Source organism: Salvia splendens, chromosome 12, assembly GCF_004379255.2.
Source record: "Salvia splendens isolate huo1 chromosome 12, SspV2, whole genome shotgun sequence".
Classification (NCBI taxonomy): domain Eukaryota; kingdom Viridiplantae; phylum Streptophyta; class Magnoliopsida; order Lamiales; family Lamiaceae; genus Salvia; species Salvia splendens.
Window position 1 is genome coordinate 28,758,652 of NC_056043.1, and position 11,289 is coordinate 28,769,940.

General features: G+C 41.9%; 1 protein-coding gene across 1 annotated transcript; it reads right to left on the reverse strand.

Annotated features, from left to right (window-relative positions):
• Window positions 1-5,003: 5,003 nt before the first annotated feature.
• Window positions 5,004-10,599, reverse strand: LOC121758352 (coatomer subunit alpha-1-like). The gene is made up of 3 exons (XM_042153760.1): window positions 10,203-10,599; window positions 8,798-9,292; window positions 5,004-8,372 (listed from the first exon to the last, which is right to left on the reverse strand). The coding sequence occupies exons 1-3, from the start codon at window positions 10,408-10,410 to the stop codon at window positions 5,419-5,421; spliced, it is 3,657 nt and encodes a 1,218-aa protein (XP_042009694.1). The 5' UTR covers window positions 10,411-10,599; the 3' UTR covers window positions 5,004-5,418.
• Between the last annotated feature and the right edge of the window lie 690 nt (window positions 10,600-11,289).

Sequence of the window (11,289 nt, forward strand, 5' to 3'; positions counted from 1 at the left end):
ACTGGAACCACCCAATGTGTTGTACATGCTCCCCCAGTCGCCGAACGCGTTGACATCCCACCCACCGGAGCCGCCACCGCCGGAGTTTCCGTCGCCGGACATTTTGTGTTGAGATGTTAGATGAAAATTGGAGAGGAAATGGAGATAATTTGGGAAGAATAGATGTGTAGTTGTGTGTGAAATGAGGATGAATTAGGAGTATGTATAGAGTAAAAAAATAAAAAAATAAATAAAAAAGGGAAAAACGACTATTAACGGTAATATTACCGTTTCACATTTTTTTTAATTCGAATTTAAAAAAAAATGAATTATTGCGTCAGCGTGACGATGCCCACTCGCGGGACGGCGAGTGGGGGTCACGCATGGACTGTGAGCGCACCACGTCGCCTCGGCGCGTGGCGAACCGTCTCGCGTTTCGTCACGGCGGAACGGGACGGGTGACGGGCTGGGGACGAGACGGGGCGCGGCAACGCGTCACGCCGCCGTCCCGTCCCTGAGTGACAGGATACGGGCCACCCGCGTGACGCGTTGCGTGTGGCCTTAGTACTCACTATACTACATATTAATCTACTGCATTTAATGATTAAGAGCGCAAATAATTCCATAAGCAATAAAAAATTAATGTCAAAATACTCTCTCTACACTTCGTCAACAAAGTTAAGTTTTGGGCTAAATCTGATTTACAGAAATCTATTGAAATGGTTATGCTTATTGGATTATTGATATTTGATTATAGAAAAATATAAATTAGTGAACAAAGATTGAACCAAAATAAGTTGACTAAAAAAATTAAGCTTAAAAGTTAAAACTTGTTAAAGTTTTTATTTCGGAATAAAATAGGCCAATTAAGGGTTGAACATAGTAGGGTAGCAATGACTATTCCTCAATTCCTAAGGGCGTAGCATTTATTTTGCAGGAAAAGAAAGATATATAGTGTCCATAATTCTACACTACGTAGTCCTCTATGACCTATGCGGCACGGATACGGATACGCGTATCAGTATCCGAAGGATACGGATACGCGGATACGGCTCTTTCCCAAACAACCCGATACGCGGATACGTTTTAACTATTTTTTTAATAAATAATAATAGTGCATAATAAATTACAAAATAGATATTCTAATGTTATTATACAAATAAAAATAATAAAATTACAAAATATTAAAAGCTAAAGTCAATTTCTTTTATGGTCGATTACACCACATCGATTTTTTGGTTATACTTATCCATATTACCAATAATATTGATCAAAATATTTATTTATAGTTACAAAATTAGACAAAGTTAATGGAGTAATAAATTGGCCCAAAAAATGAGCCCCAAATATACTCCTTTTCCATCGTGACTACTTCTTGCCCAATTCATTCTCCCATTTCCAATTTTCTTCAATCCCTAGTTGAGGCAATAGTGGCGCCTCCCCTTTCTTCTTCTTCTTCTTCTTCATATCCGATTAACTGTCAATTTTGTTCCCAAATCGGATTGAAGTTCGTAAATTGAAAGTTGCGAAGTTCTTCGACAGAGATGGACGTTGATTTCGAAGAGGAGAACCTCAGATCTTTGCAGATAGAGGAGGATGAAGGCCCAATACGGCCCAGCTCGCGGATACGCCGAAGGATACGTATCGAATCTGAGGTTTCCCGGCCCAATACGGCCCAGCTCGCGGATACGCCCAGGATACGTATCGACGGTGTATCCGTTGCGTATCGGTATCGGATACGTATCCGATACGTGATACGGCAACAGGGTGGCGTATCGGTGTTATATAGTCTATGACAATTGACATGTGCAATAATACATCATGGTAAAGTAAGATTTATTTTTACTTACAAAAAAAACTACATATCTCCACATGTAAAAATCAATAAGTATATTTTGACTTAGGTGGAGCTTTAGAGCATCCGCAATGGCGGACTTCCCGCCGGACGTCGGCCGGCATGCCGGATATCCGCGCAGGACGTCTGCCATTAGGCGAGAAGAGACGGATGCGGACGTCCGCCGAGGATGTGAGGTATCTGCGGCCTTCCGGCGACATCCGTCGGGACGTCCGCCATTGCAGTGCCACAACGGATGTCCATGCGGACGTCTCGATTTTTTATTATTTTTTTAATTTTTTTTAAACTCTATATATACGGCTCGTTGAACTTCATTTCATTCGCACCACTTGTTTTAACGAGTTTTTCTCTCTCTCTACGTTTCTATCAGTATATCCAAAATGGCTAGTGGTGGTGGTAGTGGTAGTGGTACGGGTGGTAGTGGTGGGGGTGCTGATGACATACGCCGACGAATTAACGAAGAGGTGCGAGCCGTTACATCCCGGGAGATAAATCGCCTGATACAAGCGGCCTTGCAGCAGCAGCAGCAGTCGGCGGTACCTCGCCCCATCCATCGTTGAGCTATAGTACCCTGGGACCACATCGCTGCACACCGTTGGTGGTGTGAACTACTTTGCTCCGGAGCAGCGATTTGGGGATAATATATTCCGGCGACGTTTTAGGATGAATCGTCCGCTATATATGAGTATCATGAGCGCTTTAGAGTGTCGATACGAATATTTCAGGTTCAGGGAGGATGCGGTTGGTAAACCCGATCACATGCCCATACAGAAGTGCACTGCCGCAATCAGGCAGCTGGCATACGGAGGTGCGGCCGACATGTTCGAAGAGTACCTCCACATCGGCGAGTCGACTGCCCGCGATTGTCTGCAGTATTTTTGTGAGGGCGTTAGGGAGATATTCGAGGATAGGTATCTTCGGAAGCCTACCCCCGAGGACTGCCAGACTCTGATGGATATGCACGGGAGTCAGCACGAATTTCCGGGAATGTTGGGCAGCATAGATTGTATGCATTGGGAGTGGAATAACTGCCCCTCCGCCTGGAAAGGGGTGTACACTAGCGGCTTCAAAGGCAAGAATCCCACGATGATCCTCGAAGCCGTAGCTGACTACCGGCTATGGATTTGACATGCGTATTTTAGAGTAGCCGGGTCGAACAACGACATCAACGTCCTCCAATCGTCGCCCCTTTTCAATGAGCAGTGCATGGGCGTTGGTCCGACCGTCAGTTTCGTCGCCAAGGGCAACTAGCACAATATGAGCTACTATTTGGCGGATGGGATATACCCTATGTGGCCCGTCTTTGTGAAGGCGATCAGATGCCCAACAGATCCAAAGAAGATTTACTTTGCTCAACGACAAGAGGCGGCGCGCAAGGATGTGGAGCGGGCATTTGGTGTGCTCCAGGCTCGATGGGCGGCAGTGAAGGGTCCAACACGACTGTGGTATATTGACAGCATCGCTGATGTCATGTACGCATGTATTATCATGCACAACATGATTGTCGAAAATGAAGGTCCAGCACTGAATGATTGAGCCAATGATGATGTTGATGCTGCCTGTCCAAGCCACGACGTGGCCACCACCAATGTACGTATGGGGACACCCCATGGAGAGGCCGATTGGGTCCGTGCATTTGCCGACATGCGCCAACAAGCCCATATTCGACTCCAGAACGATAGAATTGAAGGCTATGGACCCGAAGGGGTGCACATTGACATTTATAATGTAATTTGTTTAGTTTTTTTTTGTTGAACTGTACTTTTTTTATTTTTTTTATTTAATGAAATTATCATTGCACTTTCTCCGTCCGTATTCGTGTCGAAATTTTAATTCCGCAAATTGTTTAATTTGGTGAATTTGTGAATTTTTATTATTGTGGATGTCCTTGGGGATATCCGCTATTGTGTAATGGGATGTCCTTATGATGTGGCAGTGCAGTGAGATGTCCTTATAATGTAGCAGGAGGTGTTTTTGGGATATCCGTCCCATTGCGGATGCTAAGACAAAAATAGGTTTGTCTTTCAGCATACAATTGGTTTACTGACATGACATGTACTAATATTCATTATTTGTCTTAATATGGGGAAGCATCGGATGGCTAATATGGATTTCAACTTTCCACTCTTTTTTATCAAATAAAAGTAAAATTAAGACAATTTTTTAATCGAGCATTAGGGTTCTAAAGAAGTTTTAGGTAATCATCTTCTTGCATTAAAAAAAAGCATTATAAAATCTCATATAAAAGTACTAACTCGGAATAGTCTTGAACTCAATTATCAAAAGGTGGTTGAGATTTATAGATAGTTGAGAATTGTGTATGAGATGCAATTATTAACTTCGAATTGGGTGTTGAAATTTTCCATGTTTAATCTTATAGACTATTTGCACATTTTCACAATAATGATAATAATAATCATCAATTGATTCAAACCCATCTGTCATTTCCATCATACTATCATCAAATTCACCATTTACATAAACCAAAATTGTACGATTACTAATCATAGTTTTCAAATTTAAAGGGAAGCCAAACCCTCCTACACACTTTCCACCAACCTCGACAGTCTGATACTCTTCTAGTAACTACAAAGGGATGACAATAAGCTATTAAGGCCCCCAAGCATGAAAATGTAAGAAATAATATACTACATCCGTCTATAAAAAATAGGCACGAGTTTTAATGTGCAATTGGTAAAGTAAGAGAGAGTGAGGGAAAAAATGGTGGAAGTAATATTAGTGGATTGTGGGGTCCACAAACCACTGTAAGAATTCTGACCTTTCAATAGAGCGGAGGCGAACTGAGATCAACGAGAAGAAAGCCCTACTCACTAGAAACGAATGCATCACAAAATCAGATAACCAAACCCCACAACAGACTAACTAAGAAGATCAAGAGTAGAAGGTTGGTTTTTCGAAAGCTTAGACCCCCATGAGGCAAGCTGGTGGATTAAAATCGGTATCAATCAGGTTAATTTCATTTTGACAACAAACATAGATCCCTTTAAGAAGAATAGTCAGTGATGCCGGTTCGAAGGGGAAGAAAGCCTACCGGGGTATCTGATCCTTACACAAATTCATCCGTCATCTAAAAACATTAAATTTATATAAATAATTGAAACAAAAAAAGAATAGCCTCGAAGAGCAACCAGAATAAATGAACAAGCAATTTGAATCCAAGAAATATATGTCTATTTCATCTGCAAAAATAGTACTAACATATAGGGTCCCCTCAGTACAAGGTAAATGCAAGTCGAGTAACACACACTATATATCCACACAGCATAAAAATGGGCTAAGTCAAAAATACTACACAAGTTTTATTACAAGGGAAATGTAAACTGTAACACCATAAAAAAGGCAGACGGATTGCAGAAGGAAACAAAATATTAAGCAGATATGTAAATCTGAGAGAAGTGTCTCAATCAATCGGAAGCTCCTACCTCTTAAGTCTCTCCAGGTGCTCTCAATCTGAAGCTCCTACCTTAGTCTCTCTCCAGGCGCCCGTCACGGTCATCACAGGCATAGCCACTTTCTGAAAGTGTGAAAAGGTCAGAACAGAAACAAGCAGTTGTACAAACAAATCATCTTATCTGCGAAGGGGAACAAAACAAGCCAGATGCATCAGCTCCTACTGCCGCAAGATCACAAACAGTGCATAGCTGCCCTTGCTGAGATGGAACAAAATGTGTGGTGCAGTAGGGGCAGGTCACATCTCTTTGCCCCCGATAGATTGGAACATAAGTCGCTCCACACACAACAAAGGGATTTCTGAAATCGTAGTTGATCTGTGTTGCGTCCGTCATATTCCTTTCAGCAGCCTGGAGAACCTGGCGAGCCTGTCTTGCTTGATTCTCATTACTTGGATTACTCTCCAGAAGCCGCCTTGCAAAGTTGGCTGCAGTACTCAGATTTCTTGCCTTGAAGCAAACAGTCATTGCACTGGTCAGCGCAAGTCTCAAGTGCGGGGGCTGGAGCTTGCAATGGGTGAAATATGCTGCAAGTTCCTGCTGACGAACTGGATCGTCCTTCAGTTCCCTCCTCTTAAGCTCCATTTGCAAGCCGAGGATATATTCCTTTACTACAATAACCAATTCCTTCACTTCATCCACCTCTCTTCTTGTTTCAACCACAACCAGTGGAATTGTGTGAAGAATTGACAGGAAATGTCGAAGAGCTTCGGAAAACTTTCCAGTGGTCGTTGCTTTGTAACCAGCCTTCAGCTTCTCGTCTAGTTGAGAGAAATTGAAGATAAGAGCAGGGGGGCCTCGCACATTGGGGCTCGCGGATTCACTCCAGCCTCTCTCTACTGCAATAGATATCCCTGGTGCGGACGTACAGGCACGCAAATAACTGTGACTGCCCAACTGGAGATCAATAAACTGTGACTTTAGAGGGGCGAAATTGCATATCCCTAACTGACGGCTCAATAAACGCAGTGCTGTATCAAAGTTTCCAGCAGCTGCATGTTCAGCAGCAAGAGATGACTTCTGGACCCAAATTTGGCTTACGGGCATACCAGGTGTGGGGCAAACAAAAACAGAAGAACGGGCATTAGAAGCCGCCTTTGGTGTATCGGCATCAGGAGGCAGATCTAGATCCTCAAGATCCCATCCTCCCTCCTCATCATTCTCATTGTGCCCATCTTCCACATCCAGCGCCATATTAATGTCTCCATTCTGCAGATTATCCACATCACCAATATCCAAAGACTCACCCCAATCAGCATCTGCAGCCTCTTCATACTCTTCTTCTGCACCTTTACCTGCATCGTCAAGAGAACCCTCAAATATGCCTTTACTCACCATTAATAAAGGCCAATCTCCAGCGCATAGCACTGGACTTGGGGGAATCAACAGAGAAGCTTTTCTCCCTTCAGGAAGAGAAGGAACATTATCTTCCAGGTTTGCAGACAGACGTTCCACTACGTCATGGAGCCCATGAATAGAAGCTGTTATGCAAGCAAGGGGCAAGTGACCCGCATTCTCCAGAATTTTCACACGCTCTCGCACATCACCAAGATATAACGCATCATGAAATTGGCCCATAACATCATTTTTCACCTCAGCAATTTTCATCATTTTCGACAACTTGTCCAGATTGCCAGTTATGAGATAATGAAAAGAAAGCCTCTCAAAGTTCTTTGTCTTCTGGTATGCATATTCAACAATTCCTGCATTTCCCTGCCGAAGAGCCTCTACTCCTAGCCTGTACCAGTAATCCTTCTCGTCAATTTTTTTAGCAGATTCTAGGGCTTTCTCAATGTTACCGCTTTCAAGGGCTAAGTTGAAGCGAGTTCTCTCATCCTTTACAAAATAGAGAGCAACTTGTGGGAAGCCCTTCTGTTGCAAATATGCAATCATGGCTTGTCCACATAGTTCTGAATTCTTTATCATGCTCATTACATGATCATATCTCTTCTTCAGCAGGGACAGCTTAAAAATATATTCTGTTGAATCAATAATGATAGGACGGTTTTTCCCATCTCGGTCCAGGCAAAAGATTGTATTCCCATATATTTTTGTTACATACACTGGAACATCCAAGGTCTTTATAATTCCACTATCCCCATTAGGCAGGCAGTACTTAATGTGCGTCAGTGTAGTGTAGATGAAAACACCATTATCATCCCATGATCCGCTCTTGACACGAATGGTCTCATGAAGAGTGCAGCGGTGCACAAGCTTTTTATCAGCAATAACAATTGAATGCTTGCTCAGTAACGCAACACTCTCCATATCCTGAGACCAAACCACATACCTAACAAAAGAGGCTTGAAGATCTCCAAGAACAATTCTTTGTTGGAGATCAAAAATGACAACCTTGTCCTCGGCCCGGCAGAGCAGATTCCCAGTACCAGCATAATATATAGCATCAGTAGCAATAGGCAGAACACTCTTTTTCACTACTTCATTTTTTAGGTTCTTGACCAGGACTTGGTTGCTGCTCTTCTCAAGCACAGCAAACCTATTTCGAGCCACAAAAACAGCCGACCCCCCTGCACCTCTTTTTGCCTCTTGAGCTGTGTCACCTCTGCCGTAGCTATCTTTGGGTATAACATAGAGCTCATATGAACCACCATCCACATCTGAGCAAGCCAAAATCGCATTCTCAGTAGGACTGTAAGAGAGAGTTCGTGGCGCTTGATTCAAACCATTAGAACCAGGACGACGGATTGGAATCAGTTGTGTATCTTTCTGAGTGGAATACTCAAAAGAGCGCAGAAACCGATCCTTGACATAAAACGCAGAGTCACCACTGACAGAAAAGGCAGGGCGCTCTCTCTCTAGCTTAAAAACAATCATGCCACTATCATGACCAGCAGCGAGTAGATTCATATCGGGGTGGGCAGAGAGGATCCAGAATCTGTCATGCTCCCTGCGAAATGTTTGCAGGCCAGTTCTTTTAGTAGCATCCCAAACTCTGATGCTCTTATCTTCTGAATTTGATACAATAATGTCCTGCCTTGCATGGAACAGGACACAGGAAACATTATTCATATGACCTCTCAATGTGTCCACCTCCCAAGCTTTTGTATCTGAAAATATATATCATATATTGATATTATTGAAGAAATATATATGTACACATGACTAGAGCAAAGTAGGACTTAACTTAAAATGTGTGAATAGCAAAGCAAGATCTGATTTTACCTTTAAATATTAACAACCACTTTGCAAACTAAAGCAAACAATTTCTAAAAGTTATATTTAAGAAACATGTTGTCTCTGCTATATTTAAGAAACATCAAGTGTGGTTTACAGCAAATCCAGAAAACCATGTCAACATAAACATTGAAGATTGAGATGTTTAGGTCTCCCTTTTACTGATAGGGCAGTACCTTTTTCTCAATATCAAAGTCAAAACTATTCAGCCAATAAATACACATCCATTTTATTACTCTTATAAAATAACAGAATATCACAAATAGCATTTCAAACACCAATGATCAAGCTGACATACCATTCATGCGCCAGATCTTTACTTGGCGGTCATCAGCTCCAGAAACAATCAGAGGGAGAGTTGGGTGAAAAGAAGCCCAGTTGACCCCTCGATCATGACCTTCCAGGACATACTTCACAACAGCATCAACACCACCAAAGAAGTCTGCATTCATTTGAGATAATCGCAGAATGTCATCAGCAGGAGATACTGTTTTCTTCCTCAAGGCACCAATATCCCAAACACGGACAGTCTGATCCAAAGAGGCTGAAACAACCAAGTCTTCTTTGGGGTGAAATGAAGCACACATGACATAGTGGTTGTGCCCCGTTAACACAGAAATGCAAGTACGTGATTGCCAGTTCCATATTCTGATTGTCTGATCATCACTTGCACTTACTATCCAAGGATACTCATGATGGAATTGGACAGTCCGGATATAGTCAAGATGGCCAAGAAGAGTAAATAGGCATCTATGCAATTTATAATTCCACACCTTAATTTTGTAATCATCACCTGCAGAAAGAAAATATTGGTGGATGAATTAAAAAATGCTTTAGTATCTATCCAAATATCACACTCTGCAAAATAATCTAATGGGACCCCGAGTTTCATCAAATTAATTCACAAACTTTCCTATAGGAGTCATCTGAACTAGCATGCACAAACATGACTACTTAACTAGATTACGGGATGTACCAGATTGAACTCACTGGTTTTTGTCTATCCTACACAAACGATCATATAAAGGATCCGGTAAGGTGAAATTAACATGATGAGAAAAATCTTACAGAATCAAATTCAGCTCCAAAGACACAATATTCCACTAACAATCAACCAAGATAAATGAAAACCATAGAGAAACCGCATAGGACATTAAGACCTATACATAGGTTCGCTGACTTAACAGTCCTATGTTAGAATGATACTAAAACCATACCTTTTGGAATTAAATAACGACACACTAAACATGGCACCCCATTGATGAGATGGCCTAAATTATGGGATGTGGAAGTCAAGATCAGCACTGATCTACACACACTATCTTCTAATCACTGGACCAAATACGTGAACGCAAATGTTATTTTACTAACAGCATAAAATTAAACCAGTCATCAGTCACTTAAATGGAAAACAAATCGTTAAGTATCAAAAAGCATACTGGATCTAATCAACCATTAAATTCACTACAGTGATCACAGAACTGGCAAAACAATGATACACTCACAAATTAACAACATGAATCAAAATTCAAAAATCAACCAACAGCCACCAAAATCAGCAGATCCGCAAAAAAAAACACTCTAGTAACTCCGAAAAGCGCATATCCACACCAGAGCAAGCATGGATCGCATTGCAATAACACAATCCCAAAAAACGTCCAAGCAAAGGAAATAAAAAAATGAACAGGCGACAAAATTCGGACCTCCGGAGACGAAAAGCGGCTGCGATTTGTGGAAATGGACGCCGCGAACCGGGCCGTCGTGCTCATCGAATCGGTCGATGAGGGTGCCCATGCGGTAATCCCAGAGCTGGATCACGCCGCTGTGAAGACTTGCGAGGATCCATGGACGCTTGCTGTGAAAGCTCAAGCCTTTCACTCGATTGCTCTTGGTCTCGAATTTCGTCAGCATTTTTAGCCAATTGCCTCTCCACCGATGATCGGAGACGGTGAAGGAATGGAGAGATCTGAGATTGGTGCCAGAATTCGGAAACCCTGATCGAGATTTAGATCTGTGAAAAAATGGGGAATGTTAACGACATGGGTGTGGGATAAGAAAGGGGGTGTAGGTTAGAGAAATTGAGTTATTGCGTTGCGTTTACTACAACCGGTAATCGGGTTTGGATCCAACTCTCGGATCTTCAAACTGTTTTACCAATGCTCAGCTTATAGTTACTATACATATTAATCTAAGGGTCTGTTTGGTTTGTCTGATTGGTCCAGCAATTAAATAATAATTTTGATACTTACCTATTTGCCCTCCTATCAGAATTCCAAAATTTCACTTTCATTCCACATGTTTCAGTTTTAGGAAATCCTCTTTCTACGATTCCACAAATATTGCACTGTGTCTACATTCATCCGACTACGGCGGTGAGACGGTCGAAATCCAGCACCCATTTGTCGACGGTAACTTCCTATCACAACAACGATTACAGTGTTGTACGTCGCCTGGTATTTGCCTGTGTGTTTCGGTCTTATTTTGGGTTTCTTGCATAGGGTTTCCAGATTTTGGATCTAGTTGACGTTTTTTCATTTGTTCTTCCCTTCTACTTCATCGGGCGTAAATACAAATTTAAGTCATTCTTAAGTTATCGTTCCTTTGTTTTTTCCAGATGTATTGCTTCTTTTGATTTGTTCCTGAAAATATATGCTTTTGCTTTCTCCACTAAGGCACTCATCATTCATACATCTGGGCCTCTCATGAATACATAGCAATTGAGGATTACTACTCTTCAAATAAATTATAAGTTAACAAATTGTCGGGGATTACGATGCAACTTCAAAATCA

Coding starts and splice junctions, on each gene's coding strand:
- LOC121758352 (XM_042153760.1), bottom strand. CDS start 10,410: ATGCTGACGAAATTCGAGACCAAGAGCAATCGAGTGAAAGGCTTGAGC. Junction 9,293..10,202: donor GCCGCTTTTCGTCTCCGGAG/GTCCGAATTTTG, acceptor TTCTTTCTGCAG/GTGATGATTACAAAATTAAG. Junction 8,373..8,797: donor AAAGATCTGGCGCATGAATG/GTATGTCAGCTT, acceptor ATATATTTTCAG/ATACAAAAGCTTGGGAGGTG.